This window comes from Neomonachus schauinslandi, chromosome 15 (assembly GCF_002201575.2).
Source record: "Neomonachus schauinslandi chromosome 15, ASM220157v2, whole genome shotgun sequence".
Lineage (NCBI taxonomy): Eukaryota > Metazoa > Chordata > Mammalia > Carnivora > Phocidae > Neomonachus > Neomonachus schauinslandi.
The window spans coordinates 39,838,493-39,864,332 of NC_058417.1; the positions used below are offsets into that span (position 1 = coordinate 39,838,493).

The window sequence follows — 25,840 nt, forward strand, 5'->3', positions numbered from 1 at the left end:
CATCTCTTCACCCCTCCCACCTCCTAGGGTTCCAAGGTTCCAAGCTGGAGGCCTGTGAGTGTGTTTGTGCATTGAATTAAATCTACTCCAGATCCTTAAACACTCCTTTCTCCCTCACTCCCCTCTGTGTCTTTGCTACACACAAGGTGGCCATGAGTGCATGTGAGACCCAGCCAAGGAGGCATCGGGCTGCTAAGGGAGCCCCCAACTCCCCATCCCACCCCTAAAGCCCCCCTCCCCACCCCGCCGCACAGCCTCCATTAGATCTGTGTGTTAGTTTTATTTTCTTTGCTTTGGTCTATACAAAAAAACCAATAACCAAAAACATAAAGCCAGAATAATAAAACTCTCTGCTGGGACCTCCCCCAGCCCCCCACACCCACGTGCAGGAGGTGGTGGAGGGTTCGAAACAGGAAGGGGAAGAGAAAGCCCCTCACCGCACACCAGAAGGGTCAGCCAAGAGCACTTCTCAGGAGTCAGCTAGGGCGGTTGTGGGTGGGACGGGGTGTGAGGGCGTCATCCCCAGAGCTCCCAGGAAGGGGCCAAAGCCAGTTGAATGTCCTGGAGAGAGGAGCAGGAGGGTCCTGGAGTGGAGGATTCACTCTCTGCATCTCTGTCCCATCTCTGTGGTCCGTCCCTGAACTTTTCAAAACAAGCTTTGGATTCTGGGCTTTGGGCCTTGAACCTGGGTCCTGGACACCCCAGGGGCTCAGAACAGCTGGTTGGTTGGCGTTCAGTGAGACAATCAGGCCCAGAGAAGGAATCAAAGCTCTGTGGGGCCCGGGCCGCTGGAGTCAGGCCACCTGGGGTGGGGGTGGGGGGTGATTGCTGGTGGGGGAAGAGAGCAGGTGGTTGAGTCTAAAGCTTTAGTGCCGGGGCCACAGAGGTGGGGAGGGGGTGTTTGGCCCTGGACTCACAGCCCAAGACAGAAAAGCAGGAGCAGATCATCATCCCAAGAAAGACCCTAGAGAGGACCTCTGGAGGCGTGGGGTTTGGCGAGAAGTCGCAGCCCTGCTCCCCTGGGCTCAGGCACTTTTCTGTCTCGCCCCATCGCCTGCACGGAGAGCCTCTCAGATGAGGAACCGCACCTGGGGGTGAGGCAGACACAGAGGGGTCAGGGCAGGCCTGTGGCCCCTAGGAGCTCATCACCTACCCACTACCCACAGGAGGGGCAGGACTCCCTGCCCCCAGCAAGATAAGGGACTAAGGCAGGCCAAGGCGCACCCCTTCCTTGGGGAAGGTCAACAGCAAAAGGCCCCACACTCGATCCCCCCCGAAAAGAGCCAGGGTTTCAGAGGAAACATGACAGGGCCTCCGTGCGAAGCAGGTTCTAGAGGGGAGGAAAAGCCTGTCTCAACAGCCCGCGGGCATGAGGGAGGGCTGTGAAGCCTACTGGAGTGGAGCCGGCTAGGCCAGCATGTGGTCCGCCGTGGGGTAGGGGGGCCTCAGGCCGTCGCTGTAGGTGTCGATGGGATAGTCCCCGTCCATGTCCATGTGCATGTCCAGGGGGTCCAGGGGCACATCGCTCGAGTACATGGGGCGGTAGGTGGCATCCATGTCTGGGGAGGAGAAGAAGGCAAGAGGACCTTCTACGGTCTGGCAAACCACCCTGCTGGACAGTCCTCGGTCTGTAGACCGAGGTCTGCAGACCCCTCTCTAAACTCCCACATCAGCGGGCCTAGACAGGAATATGTGTGGATACTACACAGTGGCTGCCATGGGTCCTTTGGCCCTGGAGCTCACAACCTTCCTTCGCTCACGTCCACAGAGATCCCACACCTTAGGCACTAGGTCGTCCCTGAGGAACTCTGCACACACTTACCATCTGCATAGGGTTCATTGATGGGGATCATGCTCTGGGCCTAAGGAAAGACACAGAGAAACATTGGGGGAGGGGGGAAGGGTGGAAAATGTAGGCTCTGGGCTGGGGGTGGGCAGCTAGAGAGGCTGCTAGAAAGGGGGCCACGGAAAAGCAATGACCCCTCAAAGGAACAGAGGATGAAATGGAGTTACGCAGTGCCCCAATGGGCTCCTCTCCTCAGGCACCCCCCCCCTAGGGAAGGTCCCACCATTCATGCTTGGGGGCACCCACAGAACTAGAGCAGCCCTGGGGACAGCAGTGCATGGGATGTCTTGAGAGCAGGTACCAGGAGCTGCCCCCCACCCCCGCACCAGGATCAGACAACATAAAATTGCCACTCTGGCAGGTCAAAAACAGATAGTTTAACCTACTACTTCCATCTGCTAGAAATTGTCATCAATGATCCAGTTATAAAATAAAAATCTACAAAGTTGATAGTGTAGTAGGAGCCCCCTTAAAAGTGCTGTCCTTGTGCAGTGTGCAACTTGCACAACCATACACTGCAGTCCAGCCCAGGATACTCACAGCCTCCCAGGCAGCGGGGTCATGCTTGAAGAGGGAGTTGGTGAGCTCCACAGACACGCGCTTACGGTAATCTGGGTTCTTGTCCTCGGAGATGCGGAACAAGACAGCAGCAGCGTAGGTGGCTGAACAGAGAGAAAAGGAAAAACCAGTTCAGGCGCCTGCCTCCACCCGGGCTGGAGGACCAAGACCCAGCCCTCCTCTGCCACCCCCTCGCCCAGAGCACAGCCCCTCACCGGTGCCCTCGTTGTGGGAGTGCAGGAGCTCCATGAGTGGGGCCGAGGCGCCCTCAGCATCAATGGCATCAGCAGCCTCCTTGTCCTGGGCCAGCTCACACAGGACCCCGGCGGCCACGCGCTGGATGTTCTCCACTGACGAGTACAGGAGCTGGGGGGAGGGCGCAGGGGGTGGGCAAGGGGTGCAGGTGGGTGAGGTGTAGGGCAGGAGGGCAGCCCACCACCCAGCCCTGTCCATCTCCACCTCCCTTTTCTGGATTTAACACGAGGCTCCTACTAGAAAGTGTGGAAAAGTCTAAGGGAAGTATAAAGAAAAAGGAAAGAAAACCAGCCACAACTCCCTTACCCACCTACGGCCTCTGGCGAGTTTCCATCAGGTTTTTATCATAGTCCTGTTTTATGCCTATCTATATAAATTTTGATCCCTGCTTTTTTTTTTAGCATTTTTTTTTTTTAAGATTTTATTTATTTATTTGAGAGAGAGAGAATGAGAGACAGAGAGCATGAGAGGGAGAAGCAGACTCCCCGCTGAGCAGGGAGCCCGACGCGGGACTCGATCCCGGGACTCCAGGATCATGACCTGAGCCGAAGGCAGTCGCCCAACCAACTGAGCCACCCAGGCGCCCCTTTTTTAGCATTTTTTAAAAAAGATTTTATTATTAAGTAGAGGCGCCGGCATGGTGCAGACGGTTGAGCATCTGACTCTTGGTTTTGGCTCAGGTCATGATCTCGGGGTCGTGAGGTCGAGCCCGCAGTGGGCTCTGCCCTCAGCGCGGTGCCTGCTTAAGACTCTCTCTGCCCCTCCCCCCACGTGCTCACTAGCGCGCACCTCTCTCTCTCTCTCTCTCTCGCTCAGATAAAGAAATAAATCTTAAAAAAAAAACCCAAGCCAACAAAAAAGATTTTATTTTTAAGTAATCTGTACACCCAACATGGGACTCAAACTCACAACCCCAAGATCAAGAGTCGCACACTCCGTCAACAGAACCAGCCAGGTGCCCTGCAGCATAGATTTTGATATTTTGATTCCTGGTTTTTTTTTTAACCTCATACTGTAACATAAGGCATTTTCCTACGTTATTAAAAAATTTTTCCTAGAAATCTATGAGTCCATACTGGCAAAAAAAAAGAGTACTAAAAAGCCAAACAATAAGAACAACAAAAACAAACAAACAAAACCCCCCATGGGTCACAACTGGAGGTTACAATGGCACCGATGATCCCTTACTCTGAACTCTAGTACTTAAAGGGAAAAGATTTCAAAAGCAAAAAATTCTTCAACTCACGGTATACAGCCATATGATGTAACAGACCATTTTTTTTTTTAACCACTCCCTTATCATTGGCCACTCATTTTGTTTTCAATTATTGTAAGTAGCATTGTGATTGTTGACTGTAGGTATAAATTTTTGCCATGTTTTAAATTATGTTAAAATGATGTCACAAGGAAAAAGTCCCAGACTTGCGTGGAGCCCGACGAAGGGCTCAGTCCCACGACCCTGAGATCATGACCTGAACGGAAATCAAGAGTCGCGCTTACGGTAATCTGGGTTCTTGTCCTCGGAGATGCGGAACAAGACAGCAGCAGCGAGGTGCCACCCACGAGCCCTGGACATGAATATCTCCAAGGCTCTCCATATAGACGGCAGAATCGCCTTCTGGGGCTATTTCATCACATCTTTGCCAGCCCAGGGCACTACCCACCCCCCCTCTTTTCCCCCTAATTTGATAGTGGAGAGTGGGATCTCACTGGGAGCATCAGCTTCATTTCTTTAAACTCCTGGGGTTGAGCACTGCTTGTTTATGAGCGACCTGGGGATTGCTTCTGCCTCTGTCCATCTAACCACTGGGGTCTAGCCTTAGTGAGCTCTTTCATATGAAAGATATTAAACTCTTGTCTATTGTGATACTTGGCAAACATGTTCCCAGTTTGCTACTGACTTTTTCATGCTTTTTAGGCTGTTGTTTTGTTTTTCTTTTAAGATTTTATTTATTTACTTGACAGAGAGAGACACAGCGAGAGAGGGAACGCAAGCAGGGGGAGTAGGAGAGGGAGAAGCAGGTTTCCCGCTGAGCAGGGAGCCCGATGCAGGGACTCGATCCCAGGACCCTGGGATCATGACCTGAGCCAAAGGCAGACGCCCAACAACTGAGCCACCCAGGTGCCCTAGGCTGTTTCTGATGTACAGATGATTTTAATGTTTATGTGGTTGAATCTGGAGATATTTTTCTTATTTGTCATCTCCTTCCTTGCTTTTTTTTTTAATTTCTTTTAAGATTTTATTTATTTGAGAGAGAGACAGAGATAGCATGAGCGGGGAAGAGAGGGAGAAGCAGGCTCCCCACTGAGCAGGGAGCCCAACATGGGGCTCGATCCCAGGACCCCTGGATCATGACCTGAGCCAAAGGCAGACACTTAACCGACTCAATCACCCAGGCGCCCCGCTTTCCTTGGTTTTGAGCTTGGAAAGCCATTCCCATGCAGGGATTTGCTAAGTGGTCACTCCTGGTGTGGCCACTTTTCTCCACACTCCTCCAAAGACCTCTTGCTGCGTGGCCCAGACCCACCAAACCCATGGCTGCCAAGCTTCCCCTTTCAGTAATGAGGATGAGCAGGGGTTGGAGGGTCCTCTCCTGTCCACCTGCCCCAGGCTCACCTGTACAAACAGGGGGATGGTGTTGAGTCGGAAGATCTCCATGCGGTTCATGGGATCCCGGGCGAGGATGTGCAGGGCTCCGGTGCAGCCCTCCACAATCTCCTCCATCCTCACACCGTCCTGCACAAGACGAGGCATTGGGGACGTGGCAACCAATGGCCTTTGGACCTGGCCACACACCCCCAGCATGACAATCTGACAAACCTCACGGGTCCTCAGAGTCCGCCTCCGTGACAACTTGCCTCCCCGCTTACACACTCGCGCACGCACATGTGCACAAACAGGACAACCCCGACCCCCAGGGAGGGCTCACTCACCGTGTAGGGCTGCTGTGTGCCTGCAGCCACATGGCGCTGGGCATCCTGGTGGGCCTTGACCAGCAACTGGACGAGGCGGGGGATAACCGCCGCCTCCTGCAGTGGGGCGTGGTTTGCTGGGCACAGGGCCAGATTCCTGATCAGGCCGATGGTTGCCTGATAAGAAAAAGGACAATAATAGGGACATTTCGTGGACATCTGAAGAATCCCAACTTCCCAGCATCATCTCCTCCTTCCCTTGTCATCTCTCCATCCCCCAGGCCAGACACAGGCATGCTGGAAGATCTCCAGACCATGAGACCACTCCCAGCCCATGTCCCTTATTCCATAGGATCTGTGGGTCCTCATGTTCAACTCTAATAGCCCCTGCTAAAATGATATCCCATTCCAGAACATTCTACCAGCCCCGTGCCCTGCCCCCACCCATCCTTTCTCTTAACAACCTCCCCCCGCCCCCAGACACGAGAGTCTTACTTGCTTTTCTGATAATTCCCAAACCCTGATTATCAGGGACTCCTTGCTATGGCTGACCCCAAAGCTTCCTGCTTTAGTGATACTCATATTACAATCAATCCCCAGCAAGGCAGCTCTGGGAAGAAGCCTCCTCCCCAGGGCACCCCATCTCCCAGGGGCCACTCTGGCCTGCCACGGTCCCTCAGGCTCTTGCAAAGCAAGCTCTCATCTCACCTGACCCTCAAAACAAGAAGCCAGGAAGGCGGGGACAAAAGTCATGAGAGATGAGGACATGAGCACAAGGTAGATGACCTGCCATGGTCACTTGTCACTTAGCTGCTAGGTCAAACCCTCCCCCCACCTCGGGCTTGCAGTAGGGACCAGCCTCGAGGAGGGACCACATGTTTTTGTTTTCTCACTATGGATTTTAAAAATTCAATGTATAGGGGCGGCTGGGTGGCTCAGTCGTTGAGCAGAGTCTGCCTTCGGCTCAGGTCATGATCCCAGCGTCCTGGGATCGAGCCCCGCATCAGGCTCCCTGCTCCACGGGAAGCCTGCTTCTCCCTCTCCCACTCCCCCTGTTTGTGTTCCCTCTCTGGCTATCTTTCTCTCTGTCAAATAAATAAAACCTTTAAAAAAAAAAAAATTCAATGTATAACTCCTTAGAGCCATTCTTATCTGTACTGTCCAACTGTCTAAAATTTCACCAACGGGAGCCCCGCCAGCTGGCTCTCCTTGACCCAGGCAGCCCCCTTCACACCCTTAACTCCGTGTGGCAGACACTAAATGTCCCCCCAGAACCCTTTCTATTTTTTGTCTTGTTAGCGTCCCCCCTGAACTGTAGCGGGACACATGGCCTTCTGACGCAGGACACTTTGCTAGCCTCCTTGTATCTAGATGTGGCAACGTGACCAAGACCCGAAATGTGAGCGGAAGTGATGTGTCCCATAGACCAGCCACATCGCCTTGGAACCTGTTAGAAATGCAGCGTCTCGGGGCGCCTGGGTGGCTCAGTTGGTTAAGCGACTGCCTTCGGCTCAGGTCATGATCCTGGAGTCCCGGGATCGAGTCCCGCATCGGGCTCCCTGCTCGGCGGAGAGCCTGCTTCTCCCTCTGACCCTCCCCCTTCTCGTGTGCTCTCTCTCTCTCTCTCAAATAAATGAATAAATAAAATCTTTAAAAAAAAAAAGAAATGCAGCGTCTCGAGCCCAGCCTTCGGGACTCAGGGCCTCTCCGTCACAGCAGCTTTGCCTGTAGCCATAACAGCTCCTAATCCCGCCCGCAGAGAGCGCCTTCCCCTTGCCGAAGCCCTCCTGCGGCCACAGTCCGCACCTTGACCAGCGGCCACTGGTTGGGCTGGTTGAGCAGCTTGACGATGGCCGGGATGCCATAGTTGAGGCGCACGGAATTCTGGGCCATCTCAGCCTCGGGGTGGCGGCTGGTGAGGTGGCGCAGGGCACAGACGGCAGGCTCCGTGATGTCATCCTTGTCGCCGGCACGCAGGATGGCATGGATGAGCGCCTCCACGCCGCTGTTCTGGGTCACCAGCGTCTTGTTCTTGCTGTTGTTGCACGTCAGGTTGGACAGAGTGCCCGTAGCACAGGTAAGGACGTTGACGTCGTCCACACTCAGCTGGTTCACCAGAATCTTCAGCACGCTCTCCAGGCCCTCCTGTGGGTGGTGGGGGAGGCAGCGGAGAGTGAGGGAGACTCCCTGCTCCCAGGAGTCTTCCCAAATCTGTCCGGCGGCGGCGGCGGGGGGATGGCCTGACAGGGTCTGAAGCCCGCTCAGCTGACAGTCAATGGGCCCTGCCCACGTGCCTCGGAGCCGCCGTCCCCGTGTGGCTATCCCACCGAGCAGCTGCCGCTCAGAGCGGCTTGCCCACATACCCACAGCCAGCGGGCCAGCTGTGAACCCAGGCCTGTCTCTAAGCTTGTGCTCTTCCCTCCCACCCCCTGCCCCTCTGTGTCCTCAGACCCAGGCAGGGCCGGGAGGAAACTGTTGAGGCCACGTGCTTCTGTGGCCCGGCTGGCCTGCTCTTCCCGGCTTCTCATCTTTCTGGGCCTTCGTGCTGCCCTCTCAGGGGTCCCCAGGCCAAATGCAGTTTCAGGGAACATCACTGACCCAGAAGCCCCACTTCTCCCAGGGGGAGCCCCAGGGGCCTTGTGGTAGAACAGGAAGACTCCAGGCTCTGGGATGACACTGCTGAGTCCCAGCTCTGCCGTTTACTAGCTGTGACCAAGGGCCATTACATAATCCCCTGGGCCCCTGTTTCCTCACCTAACCACCTGGGTCCCCTATTCCACCTCTAGCTGTTGAAAGGGGTAAGCGAGCCAATGTCCACAAGTGCCTAGCAGGGTCCAGCACATGGCCGGGGCTGAATAAACAGCCTATTGATGGGGTGCAAGGGGTCTCTTAGGAATGGTAGTCGGGTTGGAAGGGGGGACCAGGAGTCTTGTCCTAAAACTGCATTTTTCCTTAAACTGTGTGTTCAGTCACCAGAGCCCCCAAGCTATCTCTTGGTACATTACTGCTGCTCGCCGCAGGATCTAGGTCAAAACTGTTCCCCAGGGACCACCTGAACTGCAGCTTAGGAACATCAGCCCCTTCTTCTATTCCCCTTCCTGAATCCTTAACAGCCATTAGAGCCTTAAGCTAAAGGGAGGAGGGATTTGAGGGTATTTCCAGCCTCAGCCACAACGGGGCAAGATTTATTGGCCTCAGGCCTCCCACGGCTCCTAAGGTCAGAGTTGCAGACAGGAGCCTGCGTGCGGCAAGAGGGGAGTATGAGGTGGCTGGAGAGGTGGACCCAGGCCCAAATGCCTCCCTCACCTGTTTGGTGGCCACGTCCGAGAGGTTGCGCAGGGTCCAGAGGCAGTTCTGTACGAGGCGGGGGCTGTTGCTTGTCAGGTGTTTGCCCAAGGCCTGCATCCCACCTGGGGCAAGGGACAGGGAGCACGTCGGCCACGGGGAGCATGGCTCACCAAGCCTGGCTGCTGGACAAGGCCCCCACCCGAGCCGTCCTGGCCACGTGGGCCATCCTTGCAGGCCATACTCACCAGCCTCCACAATGGCAGGCTTATTGCTGGGACACACAGACAGCACCTTGAGCACACGGCTGGTGGTCCAGAGCAGCTTCTCATAACTGTAGTTACGCATGATCTGCACGAGGGCCTGGGGTCCTCCGTTGGCCAGGATGATGAGCTGAGGGGGGAGACGGTGGAGAACGAATGTGAGACAGACAGGAAGTATGACAAGGAACAAGGAAAGGAGAGGGGGCGACAGAGCTGTCACTACTGAACTTCAGCGAAAACCTGAATAGCTTTTGTGACAACTAAAAATGCCAAAATTTTGAAAAAAGGATAATACACAACGCTGACAAGGATGAGGTGAAACTGTACTAACAGACACCACCACTACCAACGCTGTAAGTGATACAATCCTTCTGGAAGGTATTTGGCAATCTGGGTAAAAGCCCAGAAATATTAAAAACCCTCAGCCCCACTGTTGAAAAAATTGTCCACTCTTTGGGAAAAGCTGTGTGCCCAAAGATGCTCATTACAGCATTGTTTATAAAGGTAAAAAATCAAGAGCACTCTAAATGCCCTCCCTAAGAATAACGTCTGGGGCCCCCACTTCATGAAATGCTATTTGCCACGATAGAGGGTGATTCTGAAGATACAGAAAAAAAAAATATTAAATACATAGAAAACAGGGGCGCCTGGGTGGCTCAGTAGGTCGAGCCTCTGTCTTCAGCTCGGGTCATGATCCCAGGATTCTGGGATTGAGCCCTGCATTGGGCTCCCTGCTCAGGGGGAGTCTGCTTTTCCCTCTCCTTCTGACCCTTTTTGTGTGCTCTCTCTCACTCACTCTCTCTCTCAAATAATAAATAAATTCTTTCAAAGAAACACACAGAAAACAGATGCAAAGTTGTACATTTGCCAAGGCTACAACCACGTACAAATACGCCCACAGGACGGCCCTGCAGGACGCACATGGAGATAGCGGTGGTTGTGTGAGGATGGTGACATTTTTTCCTTTTCCTTTTCCTCAAAATATTCAGCTATATGATGAAAGATGTACAGCTGCGTATACTCATACATTTAACCTAAAAAGGGTAAGGAGGTAACCTAAAAAGTGGCCGGAAGCTGCAGCTGGACAGAAGGTGATGCTCCGCAGGACTGCGGGGCTGGGCTGGGGGCGGCGCACAGCCCACCTTGCTCTCCTGGTTGCCGTAAGCCAGGAGCTGCAGGCAGTCGGTGGTGATGGCCAGGAACTTGGGGTTGTTCTTGTTGAGCAGGGGCACCATCTTCTGCAGCCCATCTGCCAGGCGCACCGCCATCTTGGCGCCCTCCTGGTAGAGCAGCAGGTTGTGCAGCGTGGTGATGGCATAGAACAGGACCGACTCCACGGGGGAGCTGGGACGACAGGCAGGGCGTTAATGCGAGTCGGGTCCCAAGGGCCTGGCGTGAATGTGGGCTACCCCCCTCCGCAGGAAGCCTTCCCCATACCAACACCCCCGTGGAAACAGCCCTTGACGAAAACATCATTGTCCCTTGAGCCCGGCCCCACTCGGCCCCACTCGGCCCCACTCGGCCCCGCTCTTACGCACGGAGCGCACAGTGCGCACCGCTCCTCTCTCCACCAGGACCACGACTCCCCCTGCGCCCAGGGCTGAGCGCACAGTAGGTCTACTAAGGAACTACCACATGGCAGGCCATGTGCTAGAGCGGTCCTGTGAGGGGATCAGAGTATCTCCAACCTCAAGGAACTCACAGCCTGGCATGGATATAAGGAGAAAGACCAATGAACCTTGCAAGCTGGGAAAGATATGGGAGGCAAGGACCTCTCTCTGCTGTTCCCTCTGCCTGGGATACTCTTCCCTTCATCTACCCGGGCCAAACCCCACTCATCCGTTGGCACCCTGCTGTTAGAGTGCACAGAGCTCTGAGCAATCGTGGGCAGACCACTCCCTAGCCTATACCAGATCCTGGGAACTAACCTGCTAGTTTCTTACATGCCGTCTCCCCTGCTAGGCCGTGAGAAGCTGAGCCCCAGGACTGGGCATGGGGCTGCACCTGGCACACAGTAGGTCCTCGATAAATGTTGTATGGAAGCCCAAGGGAGGGGAGTCCCCAGGATCCCACAGTGAGTAGGGGTGCGTACCTGAGCATGCGGACCAGGGCAGGGATGCCGCCTGACTTGAAGATGGCAAGCAGCCCCTCGCGGTGGTGGGAGAGGTTGTGCAGGATGCTGGTGGTGCAGCGGGCCGTGTCCAGGTCACTGGTGTTCTGCATGGTGCGCACCACGGCTGCCACCAGCTGGGGCGAGCCCATCAGTGCCCGCCGCGACGCCTCTTTCTTGGACAGCTGGTTCACAATCATGGCTGCCTTGGTCACTACCACCTGAGGGGGAGGGGGAGGGATGGGAAAAAGTGAGCAGATGGGCCGGGCCAGCTGCCACTGTGAGATGAAGGGGCCCGGTGAGCCCGTCCACAGAGTTCAGACAGACCCAGCTCAAACTCTCCCCCGCTGATGTGGCCCGGGGTAGGGGGTCCCCTGTAGACACCTGACCTCTCCCCTCTCTGCCCCGCCCCCGCCCTGGCCAGACCCCTCCCAGACCGGGTCCTCATCGTTGAGCAGTTTGGTGAGTTCAGGCAGGGCCCGGGTGGCCAGCTCGGCATCATCCTGGTAGTTGATGAGATGCACGATGGCTGACTTGAGCAGCTGGGACGGCTCGGCCAGCCGCTGCAGGTTGGTGCTCTGGCCCTCCACCTGGGTGGCCAGCAGCAGCGAGCTGTCTTCCCCTGTCACACCAGGACACATGGCCTCCCGCACCCGCTTGGCTCTGGCCGTCGTGGACATCTGGTACTCCAGGTCGCCTGGCGGGGGGCAGGGGGCAACGGGCAGGGACTGAGCCATAGGAGGTGCATGGGGGGGGACAATGGTGGGGGGACACTGGGAGCAGGGCAGGCCTTGTAGACAGCCCACGTGGGTTCTTGGGGCTGGCTCCCACCCCAAGGCCCCAGTGACAACCCTCGCACGGTTCTGCCTCTAACCAGGGGAGGTCACCACTGCCTCAGTTACATCAGCTGTAAAATGGGGCCGCACCTATTCTGTCCATCACAGGGAATTCTTATGGGAATTAAATACTAGTTGTAAATCGCTCTGAAAAAAAGGATGTAGTAGTACACACATCCCTACAAAAGTGTTAGTGAATGTTACTATTCATAAGAATAGTTAACATTTTTTGAGTACTTAACTATGTGCTTAGCAGTGAATTAAATGCTTTTCTTATATTTTCTCATTTATCTCATAATAACCCTATAAGTACTATTATTATCTCCATTTTACAGATGGGGAAACTGAGGCATGGTGAGATTCTAGGAGCCCAAGCTGGGGTCTGAATTCAGACAGCCTGACTCCAGAGCCCAAACCCCAACCCTACGCCCCTCCCTTAACAATCAGGTTGAGGTAGCAGCAGACAACCTAGGTCTCCTTTCAACTCTGAAATCTCATGATTCTAATTATATCCTCATCATTTCCAAAGGAGGCACTCTCCCATTACACAGGCAAGCAAATAGAGGCCCAGAGGGCCACCCAGTATCATACAGCAGATCAGAGAGAAAGGCGGGAGTGTGGGTTTCAGAAAGCAGGAGGTGGGTTCTCAGCTCAGACTCCGTGTTCCACCCCCTGGGTGGGTCCAGAGTCCCACATATAGGTGCCCAAGCTTCCCAGGCAGCCCGATGCCCTGGGGGACAGACACACAGAGAGGCAGAGGTTCCACCTTCCAATTAGTCGGGAAGGAGGAGACACCCACAGACCTTTCCCACCTGAATGCTGGGCTCTGAGCTACCAACACAGTGACTGGCCTGCCAAGGGGCCCTTGCCTGCTGTCAGGGAGGAGAGCCCCGGGCGCTGAGGCTGAGCTCTGCTGGGCCTCCACCTGTGCCAGCCCACCCCGCACCTGTCCCAGCACCCACAGCTCATCCGGCTCAATGTTCGGCTCCCTGGAAGCACCTGTGGACAGTGGTCTAGGGCCCACATACTCCTCTTCCCCCAGAGAGACCAGTGCCCCGGCCGGAAGCCTCAGGGCCAGGAGCCAGCAGCTGGGTTGTCACGCCACCACCCGGCCTCAGGCTATCTGTAGGTCTCCTCCTACCCCCATCGGGAGCCCTGCCTCCCCATCAAATTTGAGGCTCCTGGAGCAAAAGGACCATCTTTCCTGATAGTCCATGGGTCCCCTGAGAGCAACAGTGATGCCTCGACATTATACTGTAAGTTCATCGAGGCCCAGGACCGTGCCTTCAGTCTGGCAGGAAGGGTCTTGCTTCCTCTCCATACGAGAGGTTCAAGGAAGAGGAATCTGCCGCCCTCTCAGATGGGGGCACCCTGAAGTAGCTGCACCTCCTCCCTCAGACAGGAGCCCCCTAAAGTTGGCCTCCCTCTGCCCCGACAGGGCCGAGGCTGGTTTTTTGCTGAAGTATTTCTGTGGGATAGTTTCCATGCAAGAGTCCCGGGGATCCTGACCTTGGCTCTGGGGCACCTGGGTGTAGGTGGTGGTCTTCTTGAGCGTGTACTGGCACCCACAGGCCTCATCCTCTTCCATGATGCCCTTGCTACTGACCGAGGGCACACAGGTGTTGGCACCCGAGTGGATGCCAGAGTCATAGGTGTACGTCTGCTGCCACTCAGTCACCTTGATGGGTTGTTCGATCAGGTTCATCACTTCCATGGCGGCTGCTGGGGACACAAAGGAGGGACAGGAAATCAGCTGGTTCCAGGGAGGCATCCCATGATCTGGCCCAGCCCCCAGCTTCAGCCCATCCCCAGGCCCAGGGAGGGACTGCCCACAGTGGGATACCCAAGTGTGAGTCCTGGGCTTCGACCTCTAACCTCCAGCCCAGGGTGGAGCGATGGTGGGGGAACACTGGGGAGCAGGGCAGGCCTTGTAGACAGCCCACGTGGGCAGTGGGGCAGTAAAGAGCCAGATGCCCCTACCCAGCCCTGGGCTCGCTCACCTTGCTGTCCCCACCCAACACTCCCAGAGCAAAAGGCACTCAGGACCTCCAGCAGCTTCTGGGGTCCTGCACACCCACCCCCACGCATGGGGCTCTCTGGGAAAGTCTCTGGTGAGGCACCTACACCCCAGGCATTGGACAGGAAACTGGGTGGGGCAGGGAGGCAGTCTGACAGGTTTCTCTGGAGAGCCCCGGAGGCTGCTGGGAGCCGTCAAAGGCTCCCTTGGAGACTCCAGGATCTCAGGATCTTTCCTGAAGATGGGGCAAGGATCACAAGTGACCCCAGAGGTCCAAGCCCTGAGATCCCTGTCTCTCCAGCACCCCAGCTCCTAGAAGCCTTTTCCAGAATTCTGAGCCCCACTGACCAGTTCCAGTATCAGCCACATACTACTGGGCGAATTCACCTCTCCGCAGAGCCCAACCCTCATTTGCAAAATGGGGTAACACCACGTCCCTCACAGGCTGTCGTGAAGCCTGGATTTGTAGAAGACCCAGCCTGGTGCCAGGCACATAGTAGGTGCTCAGTGTTGGTGGCCACGGCCATGCACGTGGCCGTGGCCATATAGCAACACTGTCTCTCCCTCGGAGGGGTTTTCTCACTTCCTGGCCTCCTAGAACCCAGACTAGAGATAAGGGGTGGGGCAGGCCCCGAAGGGGGGTCACTGCTATTCAGGTACCCCTTCCTGCCCCTGCAGAGACTTGGGGGCACTTGAGGTTCACGAATTGCTGGGCCCCACTGCGGACCCCTGGTGAATTCTCACTTGGTCTGTTGGGCTTCCCTGTCTCGGGAGCTGACCTCCAGAGTCCAACCCCTGGGAGGAGAGGCAAGGGAAGCTGTGCTCCAGGGAGGGCCTGCCCCGTGCCAGAGCGTTCACGAACGCCGTCATCCGCACAAGCAAGTGCTCCCCGCTTTACGGACAGGGAAACTGAGGCTCCACCAGGGGAGGTGGCACAGCAGAGAAATGGCAGAGCTGGGACCAGGCAGAGGCGTGAGGGATAGCCCAGTCTGTGGCCTCTGCACACGCAGTGTGGCCTCAGACAGCAAACAGACCACAGGCCGGTCCACCCACGAAGGCGGACGCGACGCAGCCCCTCAAACCTACTGTCCCCATCGTGACGGGGAACTGGGTAAGGCCCAGGGTGGTTGGGCTGGCTCAGGCAGGCCCCACCCCGGGAACAAAGATCAGCAGGGTATGTCTTCCCAGGGCCACCCTCAAGGATCCTCAGGCCTCCCTGCCTTTTACCTGACACGGGTTCCTTCCCTGCCTGTGAGCATACCTGAACAGGCAGAGGCAGGAGCCAGACTGGCTCCCAGCCGCCTCCTTCCTCTCCTCCCTTCACCCCAAGTGACTCAGAGTTTCGAGCTGATAAACAGAAGCAGGCCCAGAACGCACCAGACAGCAGGCTGGGTGCCACCAGCTGCACCCAGCTGCTTCCCAGGCACCGGCTATTTCAGGAGGAGCCCCCTGCCCCCGCCCTAACCACACACTGGAGGTGGGAGAGAGAAAGAATGGAGAAGTTTGGAGAAGCAAGCCTGTCACAGAGCCGCCCCTGGGGTGGAAAAGACCCCGGGGAAGAGGCCTTGGACATCCCAGTGCTGCCGAAGGGAGGTAAAACTCCATCAGGATATACAGCTGCACTGACCCTGTAAATGCCACTACGCCAGGCAGAGGGCGGAGCCCCCATCTGGACGCTGAGCCGTATAGTCAGATCTGCTCAGGACAAATTGGAAATCTCCAGCCCGGATCATAAGAACGCTCCATCTGAGCCAGGAAGAGCCCCTCCCCAGCAGAGACCGCCGCCTATCCCTGGGGCTTCTCAGCCCAGCCAGAGGGGCGCAGGCCTCACCCTGAACCTCAGAGATCACCCCCCACCACCACCACTTGCCAGCCCCGTATCCACGGGGACCACCGAGGTCAAGGCTGGCCACAGGAGGGGCATTTTCCCAGCAGGCCCCTCACCACCCCCCCCCACCCCTGCCAGCCGCAGGCCTGGAGCCAAGAGAAGCTGAGGGCTGGCGGCTGCCCAGGGCGAGACAGAAGCCACAGGGAGGTCAAAGGATCCATGGGGGAAGGGACACTCAGCTGCTTTTACTGTCAAATGAATCTCACGCTTCCCTCAAAGCCACCCTGGCGGGCATTTATCCATGCCCAATTTCCAGTTGAGAAGACTGAGACACCACCCTGAGAACAGGGCAGTGCTCTGCTCAGATCGGGTCAGCCTCGCTGCACATGGGCCTCCAGCCCGCTAAACAGGCTGCTCCCCTGGCTCCTAACAGGGGACGCCCTGCGGTCAAGGGGAGCGGGCGGCTGGGGCGTGGGTAGAGCGGAGCCCCTACGAGTGGGCGGAGAGGCTGGGGAGGCCAAGGGGACTCACAGCTGGAGGCAGAGCACTGGCTACGAAATCAGGCGTCCCAGCTTGCCACAAGCTTACTGGTGTCCTTAGACGATTACTTGCCCTCTGTGCTTCATCCACAGAAAGAGTGGCGCAGCTGATCTCAGAGGAACGTTGATTATCTAAGACTCAGGCTTCCCACGACAGACAAGAGAAGGCTGAGGGTGGGCCAGGGGAGGGACGGCACACAGTTCAGAGAGGACACACACCAGAACGCTTCTCGAAGAAAGGATCCCGGGGTGAGCTCCTCCTGCAGCAGGAAGGCTAGGAGTCAGACCTCAGGCAGGACTGTCAGGCCGCCCCACCTTCCTCCTCACCAGCTCCCAGGAGAACCAGGGGAATTCTATCACCAAGAAACAAAAGTGCTGTTTGGGCAGTTCCCAGGGTGGAGGGGGCCGCGCCCAGCTTGGTCTCACCCCTCTCCACCCTGGACCCGGCGCGGGACCTGCCCCAATGCCCCCTGGACAGAGCCAGGGTGGAAGCAGGCGAGACAGGCACGGGCCCTGCCCACGCGCTCCGGCCCGAGCCGGGCAGAGCCAGACACGGGGGACCTTTGTTTAGCAGCATGCTGTACTGTGGGCAACAAGATCACAGCGTGGGGTGGGGACAGCACCGGCGACAGGAAGAGGAGCCTGGGCCCTGGAGAAGGCGCGCCAAGGAGCCTCCCCACAGAGGTCCCCAACTGGGTAGGAGTGTGCAGGCGAGCTTCGGACACACCCTGCCCTTCATTCCTGCTTCCTCCCCAGCGTGGCCACCTCAGCAGGCTGCCCCTGGGCACCCTAAGTCCAAGATGGTCCCGGGACAGTGTGGTCCAGTCCTGACACTCAAAATAACTGCCACGGGGTGGGGCGGGGCGGGCTGGCCGGCTCAGTCGGAGGAGCGAGCAACTCTTGACCCCGGGGTTGTAGCTTCTAACCCCATGTCGGGTGTAGCCATTGCTTAAAAATAAAATCTTTTTTAAAAACTAAATAAACAAACAAAAAAAAACACCCTGCCACCAACCTACTGCAGGCCCCTGCCCCCACCAGCACCACTGTCAGTAAAACACCTAGGAACAAGGGCCGGAATGGGCCGCCCAGGAGGCCTGCTGGAAGGAGGCTTAGACACACTGCATGAGGGAGCTAGAAGAGCAGGCAGGGCCCTCCAGAAGTTCCCTGGGCCAGAGGCCAGCAGCCATGCAGATGCTCAGTGATACAGGCTCAGTGACAGAGGAGGGGGCCTGTGGGCAGGGCAGGAGAGCCTGGGAGTCAGGGGAGAGGATCCTTCCAGGCCCACCACCCACTGGCTATGTGCTCTCGGACAAGTCACCCGATTTCCTTAAGCCTCATGTTCCTCATCTGCAAAGTAGAGATGATCAAGCACTCCTTTCTTGAGACCACGTGTGGTTCGTGGATCTCACACAGCTGTGACCGCGGAAGCCCTCTGTCCACAGTAAAGGCCCAGGCCAGCTCTCTTCTATTAGCCAAGCCAAGACATGGCAGAGGAGGAGGCCATCAGAGTCGGGTCTGGCAAGGGGGCGAGCAGCCGGTCTGCTTTTTGGGACCCAGGACCAGGGAGGGTGTCTGCCTCCCAGCCCCAGGCCCGAGCCCCAGGACTGGGGTGGGGTGCGGCTGGGGAGAAGGAGTTATGTCCGGTCCAGGAGGGGAGACACTGCTCTCCCACTGCCCTCTGCTCTCTCCTCTCTCCCCAGTCACATGAGCTGCTTCCTGCATCCAGGGGTGGCCAGGCCAGTCAGGCCGGGACATTCCCCACATAGCAGTCCCAGGAGAGAGGCTGGGCTGAGCAGGGTCACCAGCCCCCACCCTTCCCCACTGCCTCTGACTCCAGCAGAGCTTTGGCCAGCGGTCCCAAGAACAGACAAAAACAGACCCTAGAAAAGTAGAGACAGACGTGACTGCTTCCCTTGAGGGCCCTGTCTCCCCCATCAGGCTGGGGCTTCCCAGCTAGGCCTCTCCCCTCAGACTGGTGGCCTCAGCAGCAAACACCCCACAGACGAGAGGTTCCTTGACAGAATTCCGTAGTCTCTCCTTTCAGAATGGTCATCCAGAGCAGACAGAGACTGAAATGGGCACCACATATGGCCAGGGCCCTGGGGACAGGAGAAGACAGAGGAGCCCATCCTCCTGGATGCTTCCAGAGGAAAACCCTCACTTCCGGTCTGGAGGACAGCCCAAGCTGTGGCCCAGGACTGGCTGGGGGTGGGGGAGGCTCAAGTCAGGCCATCCCAGCTGCTGTTTGTTTTCTTCCTTCTGGGCTCCTTCCCAAAGCAAACAAACCAGGGTGGGAAAATGAAGGGGACTTGGAGGAGAGGGAAATGCAGGGCCAGGTGGCTCGACCCTGAGGACCTCCGGGCTCCCCTGCGGAGGACTCCAGCTGGAGCTCCCGTCTCTGCTGGTGACCCTCTGTGGGCAAAAACCCAAACTGGCGGATCACCCCACACCAGGGCTCCTGAGAGTGGAAACACACCGCACCCAGCCTCAAGAAACAGCAAAGGGTGACTTGCGCCAGCGGGGCCTCACACACCAGGGCCTCCGGGGGGCTGGGCAGCCCTGACCCCAGCTGGCATCCTCTCCTTAGCGGGTGATCCCCCAGGGTTTCATTCTGCAGGGATCTGCCTGACCCTCTCCGGGAAGTACAGGGAAGAACCAACCCTGAGTTCCCTGTTCTGCATTTGCTGGAGAAAACTAGGATTTGGACAAAGGTTTGGTTAAAATTTGTTATTGTCTACAGAGCGTGAGATCATCAAGATAGAGGCTAAGAAACAAGAAAAGAGGGGCGCCTGGGTGGCTCAGTCGTTAAGCGTCTGCCTTCGGCTCAGGTCGTGATCCCAGGGTTCTGGGATCGAGCCCCACATCGAGCCCCGCATCGAGCCCCGCATCGAGCCCCGCATCGGGCTCCCTGCTTAGCGGGAAGCCTGCTTCTCCCTCTCCCACTCCCCCTGCTTGTGTTCCCTCTCTTGCTGTGTCTCTGTCTGTCAAATAAATAAAATCTTTAAAAAAAAAAAAAAAGAAAGAAAGAAACAAGAAAAGAAAGGAAAAGAAACGTTAGTGTTGGGATCATGGATGATTTTTTTTTTCTTCTCTTGTAAACTTTTCTAAACTTTCCAGTTATTTTTTATAATGATCAGATGTTACTTTTTCAGTCAAGAGGGAGGAGGTGTCACAGAGTCCAGCCTCCTCAGCATGCCCCAAATAAGCATACTGATTGCCCAGCCCCATCCCAACTCTGCCTGTCCCAGACACTCAGCCCAGTGTCCCTACAGTGGAGAAGGAAAGCAGACCTGTGAACCCACACTCTGCAGGTCACAGAGAGCTGAGCTTCTTGTCCTGAGGGCCCCCAAAGGCTGAGGCGCCAGGAGGCTGAGCAAAGAGCTTTCTCTTCAGGCCTGGCCAAGGAAGTTGCTAGAAATTGGGGCAGTCCATGCCCCCAGACCGCCATCAGATTCAACCATGTCCCAGGAGAGAGGCCTCAAAATGTCACCTGCAGGGACACAAAGCTGGGTGGCCTGCTCCAGCCACACCTCTCTTTTTCTTCACAAGGGTCACTGGGCCAGCCGGCTCACAGATACCTGTCCCTCTTACCACCAGGACTCTCTTCTCCCAGAAGACACCACCCTGCGTGTTTCCCCAGGGACCCCAACAAACCTCAGACCAGCACCAAAGGTACTGACTCCTGCCTGCCCTCTCTCCCGGGCACGATGGCCCTCCTCCAACTCCCGCAGACAGAACCCTGCTTCCTCCTCTTCAGAGAAGAGTCGCCTCTGACCTTCCATCTCTCCCTCTTACTCAGCAATGCAAGAGCTCATCTCTAACAGACAGGAAGTCCTTCCTCCTGTCTAGCCTCCATTCCTTCCCTAAGAGCATCAGTCTCCATGGCCCTTGTATCCCCAAGGGTGATGGAAAACCACAAGCCCAGCACCCTCTTTATAGCATCAGTCAGGACTGAGATCATTCTCTTTCCTTCTCTGTCACATCAAGTCCCCTCAGCCTTCTCTTCTCCAGGATCAATAATCCCCATGCCCAGGGGCCCCTCTTGACCTCAAGGGATCCAAAAGCCCAGTGCTGACAGGCTCAGTGCCCAGGCTGCACCCACACAGAGAGAAGCCCCATTTTCCAGGCCCATCTGGTGTCAGGTGCCCGGTTGGCAGAGGTGACAGGTCTCAGAAGGCAGTGACACCAGCCCCTCCCTCAGGGACCAAGGCTCTGGATGACCCCACCCCATCACCAGAAAGGCCCTCCCAGGCTCCCGGGTTCCCAGTCTCCCAGGCTCCCAGGCTCCCGGGCTCCCAGTCTCCTAGTCTCCCAGGCTCCAGGGCTCCCAGGCTCCCAAGCAGAGGACAGCCAGCTCTCGGCCCCAGAGCAGCCAAGCAGTACTGACTGGCACAATCCTATAGCCCAGTGGTCCAGTCCTAAATCTGACTCTCATTTCTCTCTCCTCCCCAGGGACCAGGCTCCCCTTTATGTTGGCACAGCCCCAGCCCCAGGCAAAGCAGGAAGCCCCACTCCCTATACAGGGACAAGCCCAGAACAGCCCAGGATCTGGCCCGGCGCAAGCCAGGAGGCAGCAGCAGCTTTGACCCCTGCCCTCCTCTGCCCCACCAGCCTCCTCCACACATGGCCACAGCCCCTGGCCCTGGGGAGATGGCCCCCTCCCCCAGGAACTAAAAACCAAGCCATGGAAGTTTCAGAGGGCTGGAGGCTAGGACATGAGTCACCCCCTCCTGACCAACCTGCCCCCACCTTCACCACCCACACAAACCTGGCTGGGTCATTTAGAATTCTCTTCTCCCCAAACTCCCAGGCAGAGGCTCTCAAAGAGCAGGAGCAGGTTCTTCCCAGAGCTGCAGTTGGGTCATACATGATACAGCAGGATGGGCTCTGAGCTTGGAACCAGAGGACCCAAAGGCTAGTCTTGACCCTGCTTGGGTCTCGATGTGCAACTTTGGGCAAGTTACTTAACTCCCCTGAGTTTCAGTTTCCTCATCTGCCAAATGGGGTAATGATACCTGCCTCTAGGGATTGTCGTCAGGAATAAGTGAAAACACTCAAAGGAAAGTGCTGGTATCTGTAAAGTCCTCCCATGCATTTTTAGTTACCATTTGTCAAGTACTTATTGGGTCGTGGGTATTACTCCCATTTTGCAGAGGTCACTGAGGCTGAGAGATGAAGGGACCTGACCAAGGCCACACAGGTAATGAGTGGCAGAGCTGAGATTCAAACCCAGCTCAGTCCACGCCCATTTCACTGTGCTCAGAATTGGCCCACAGCCCTTCCACTGACAGTCAATCACCCCATCTCATTCTCAGGTGGCTCTTCTCCCCAGCCCCTCATCAGGACCTGCCCCTCGAGCCTCCAGCGGGGAGCCTCAGCGCTGGCAGCCAGAACAGAGGTTCCAGAGGGAATGGGGGTGGGGCAGGGTGGAGAGGGCTCCTGTCACCCAAGCTGGTGCTTGATCTAGCAAGAAATGACTCATTGGATCCTACATTTTCCCCCTTCTACCTCCCGTCCAAGAACCACCAGTTGCCACCAGGCACCTCCTAGCAATACTTCCTCAGTATTATCTTTTGATCACAGTCACAGACCACATTAGCTAAACTAATCATTTTACCAATGTAATTACAATGCCTTCCCCTCCTCCACTTTGGCACACAGCAGAGGGAAAACAGGTTATTTTTGCCCAAATTCCATGACCTTTTGGCTCCCCAGAGGTACACTACCCATTAGAGAAGAAGGATGGGGTTCCCTCCTCAGCCTCCCCCTAACTCAGGGCACTCCACGGGGACCGGTCTGACCCCTGCCCACTCCCCCAACTACAACCAGGAAAGAGGTGGTAGGGTCTTCCCAACTGAGTCAGGCCAAGCAACCCTGATTCCCTCCATACTCCCTTCACCCCCGAACTAAGGGAGAGCCTGGCTCTTATATTTCCCCTCTGGTCCCCAAGGAGGCTGGCGTCCAAATCCCTGCAGAAAGACCACACTTCAGATTTTTAAAAACCAGTGCTGAAAGCCTGGTGATCTCCAACTCTGCCCAGGGAAGGGGCTCTCAGGAAATTGGGTGAAGGGAGCCCTCATGCAGCTCTCCCGAAACCTTCTGCCGCATAGCCTGTCCCACTCACCCCACCCAGCTCTCTCAGAAAGAGGTGGCTGGGAGACTGACTGCAAAAGCCTCCCGAAGGAATGCACCTTCAAAACCCAGAAATCAAATGGAAACCAAACCCCAAGCTCCACACTCTCCGGCCTCAAAGACCAGCCAGCTATATAAGGTGGGGGATGGGGTAGAGGGGGGAAAAAGGCCAGAACAATCGCTCCCCGCACCCTCTTCAGTTTGGCCGCCCCACCCCCATTCCTGGGGAGGGGGCAAAGCTTGGGAGAGAGCCACTGGCCTCAAGCGAGGGGGTGTGGTGGTCCCCGGAGGCAGGAAGAGAAGGAAGAAGCTGCTTCCCCTTTGGCCCACCCCCCAACCCCTGCCCCCACCTCGGGCCCCAGGGGCCCAGCAAACAGGATGGAGGTGGGGGCAGGGAGGATAGGGTCAGAGCGCAGGCACTGGCCCGGGCTCAGCCGGGCCAACTGGGGGAGGGGGCTTTGTCCCAAGACGGACCCCCTAAGCCTGGGGGGAAAGCCCTTGGGCAAGGAGGCAGTTAAACCCGCAGAGAAAGCTGCCGTGAATACTTCCTCCTAGAAAGTTTGTTTGGGGTGATTTTTTCGACAATAAGAGGTTAGAGAAGAAGAGTAGTCCTGTTCCCCTGTCGACGTTCTGGAAGCAGCAGCTACTGGAAACTGGGCCAGGGAATTCTCCAACCAGGCACGACCCCTCCGCTCAGACCCCAGTCCGAGCCACGGGTGCCAGACACCAGCTGGGCGCGCAGCCGGGCCCTGCGCCAGTCCCGCTGTCATCCCATCCCACCTCCGATGGCGGAGCCCTAGCCCGGCACCCACCGGGGCGGAGGGAGGCGCCGCAGGTACAGTACCGACGAGGCCGGGGCGCTGGAGGGCTGGGCCTCTGCACTGAGTGCTCACCTGCTCCGCAGGTGGGGCCCGCGACGCTGGGAAAATGTGCGCTCGGCCCCCACGGTCGGGTAAGCCGGGCTCAGACAATAGGGCCCCACCCAAGCCTGGGGGAGTAGAGAGGGAGGGAAAGCGAAGATGACGCGTGAGGTGGGGTGAGGGTGGCCCCAAAGACACCAGCGGCAGCAAGTTTCCCGAACTGTACATTCCTGACTACAGAGTGAGCCCTGGGACGCAGAGGAGCAGGGCAAAGTCTCCCTCACAAGAGTCAGGGCGAAGAGTCGGGGATGCGGCGTCGGGCGAGCTCCACCGGCCGCAGGTCAGGCGCGACCCCAGAGGCACCTGCCCTCATCCCTCCCCGCCCTTCTCTGATCTCCAGCTCACGCAGCCCCCAGCGCACAAGGCCGGAACCTCGCGCCCCGAGTCGCCGCGCCCAAGGACCCCAGCGCGCCCCCTGCCGCCGGTGCAGGGTGGCGCTCCCTGGCTCGCTCCCTCACCTGCCCGGAGACGGCGGGGATCGGCCTCTCGGCCGCTCGCCGCCCTTCCCTCGCCCCAGCGATCCCCGCCCCGATCGTCCGCACCTGCTTGTGGAGCCTGGCCGGGCTGGGTGTAGGGGTCGGGCCGGGCTGGGAGCCGGCGCGGGCAGCGAACTGAGCTCGGCGCGCTCGGGCGGCGGCTGCTCCGAACTCTGGCCAAGGCAGCAACTCAGTAACCGAACAAAAGGCGAAAGGACCTGACAGCCAAGCCACGCCTCTCGCCCCCTCGAAGCTCCGCCCCCGAGGGAAACGCCCACCCGCAGATGAGGGTTCACTGGCTGCCTCTCCTGACTGTCCCATCGAGGGGCGGAGCCTCGCGCCCAGTCCTCTTCCACCGCCGCCTCTGTTTATCCGCTGGCCATTGGCCCCAGGGACTGCTAGTCGGCTCTGGGGACGGCCTCCAACTTGAGGTTCCATCCTCACTCCGCACCTATTGGCAGATAGAAGGTTACTTCCTCCTGATTGGGCAAGGGATTGTCAGTAAGACTAAGGAAAGAACCAATGGGAAGGATGGGGTGTGTCTTGCCCCACCCTAGCTCTGAGCAGGTGAGACTCATTACTCTCCCCTTCCCCCTACCTGTCCAACAGGTGAGTCAGGAGGCGCCATGGGAAAGGACAGACGCCTTTACAGGCCAGCCAACTCAGCGTCAGGCAATGATGCTTCTTTGGGCTTATTCACCCTTGCCACAGAGGGATAATAACATATTTGTATAGCATTTCATAGGCTTTTTTTTCTAGGTTGGGATTTTTTCCCCAAAGACAAGAGTGCTCATGAGATTTCGAATTAGAAGGCCTGGGTTTGGGTTCTGCCACTTAGTAGCTGTATGATCTCAGCCAGTTACTTCATCTTTCATCCTGTTTTTCTTCATCTGTAAAATGGGTACATTAGCTGTATGTCTCATGGGGGGTGCGGGAATAAAATTAAAGTTTGTGAAATCATTTGGACAACCGCTAAATGTTAGAATTTAAAGATATGGAGGGTTTTTGTTTTTTTTTTTAATTCTCATGACAATTCTGAAAAAAAATTTAGGACAACAAAACGAGCCTCATTTCAACGATGGGGAAGCTGAAATTCAGAGAAGTCACAAAACAACAAAGTGGCATATCCTCCACTAGCACCCCTTTCTTCTAATTTCAAGGCCCACCAAACGCATGCGCCCCTGGTGGAATAATAGCTTGGACATAAAATGTCAAAAGCAGCGGGGAGGGGTGGGGGGAAAGGCAAAAGCAAATATTCTGGGCAGAGACAGAAGAACAAAGATTTGGGACAAAGAGAAAGTAGTGGTGGGTTTGGGGGAAAAAAAAACAGGCATCAGATCTAAAGGAAATCAACACTAGCATAAAAGAAATGGGGCAGCAGCCCCCTCAGTGGTGGAAGATTGTGGGTTAGTAATCAAAAAGAACTTCCCAATAGGCAAGCAAGTTAAGAAGACAAGGGTCTTTCCATCCTGTGGTTAATGAAATGGGTGCCCGCTCTCGTGGTTGTACAGTCTGCTGAGCTTACTACAGACATTCATTCAAGGCACCAGATTGGACTCTGGTAACACAGAAAACCACAAGGATCCCAACCCTCGGAGGGTTCCCGGAGAGCTAAGTGTAAACAGGTCATCTTAGCCACTCTGAGTGTGTGGTAATTGGGGGAGTGGTTGTCATGAAAAGGTCCTCCCTCAAACAAGATCTATAGTCCCAAAGCTAGCACCCCAGCAGTATACTTGACCACTTTCCCACCAGAGAAAGGAATGATGGCCAAAACAGTCTCACTTCTGAGGCTTGTGCCATCCAGGAAGCTTTCCTGGAGGGGGCCAGGGAGACATCAACATCCTTAACCAGGTACCATCCCA

General features: G+C 56.6%; 2 protein-coding genes across 5 annotated transcripts in view; one reads left to right on the top strand and one right to left on the bottom strand.

Annotated features, from left to right (window-relative positions):
• Positions 1 to 25,840, top strand: part of LOC110573273 (signal transducer and activator of transcription 5B) — an 871,639-nt gene that overhangs the window by 446,907 nt on the left and 398,892 nt on the right. The window lies entirely within an intron of this gene.
• Positions 266 to 24,212, bottom strand: LOC110573319 (junction plakoglobin). Of its 4 annotated transcripts, none has more exons than XM_021681813.2 (15): positions 24,045 to 24,212; positions 13,576 to 13,788; positions 11,668 to 11,927; positions 11,213 to 11,451; positions 10,263 to 10,464; positions 9,106 to 9,250; positions 8,879 to 8,982; positions 7,379 to 7,717; positions 5,594 to 5,749; positions 5,277 to 5,396; positions 2,620 to 2,770; positions 2,387 to 2,508; positions 1,823 to 1,862; positions 1,394 to 1,559; positions 266 to 1,088 (listed from the first exon to the last, which is right to left on the bottom strand). In XM_021681813.2, exons 2-14 carry the CDS (start codon positions 13,778 to 13,780, stop codon positions 1,408 to 1,410), a joined length of 2,235 nt encoding a protein of 744 aa, XP_021537488.1. In that variant the 5' UTR covers positions 13,781 to 13,788; positions 24,045 to 24,212; the 3' UTR covers positions 266 to 1,088; positions 1,394 to 1,407. The 4 variants fall into 4 exon arrangements, with proteins under 4 accessions (XP_021537488.1, XP_021537489.1, XP_021537491.1 ...); XM_021681814.2 differs by having other exon boundaries at positions 13,576 to 13,785; positions 24,045 to 24,185; XM_021681816.2 differs by lacking the exon at positions 24,045 to 24,212 and adding an exon at positions 23,427 to 23,443.

Coding starts and splice junctions, on each gene's coding strand:
- LOC110573319 (XM_021681813.2), bottom strand. CDS start 13,780: ATGGAAGTGATGAACCTGATCGAACAACCCATCAAGGTGACTGAGTGG. Junction 11,452..11,667: donor TGCTCAACGATGAGGACCCG/GTCTGGGAGGGG, acceptor CCTCCCCCTCAG/GTGGTAGTGACCAAGGCAGC. Junction 1,863..2,386: donor ACCCCGCTGCCTGGGAGGCT/GTGAGTATCCTG, acceptor GTCTTTCCTTAG/GCCCAGAGCATGATCCCCAT.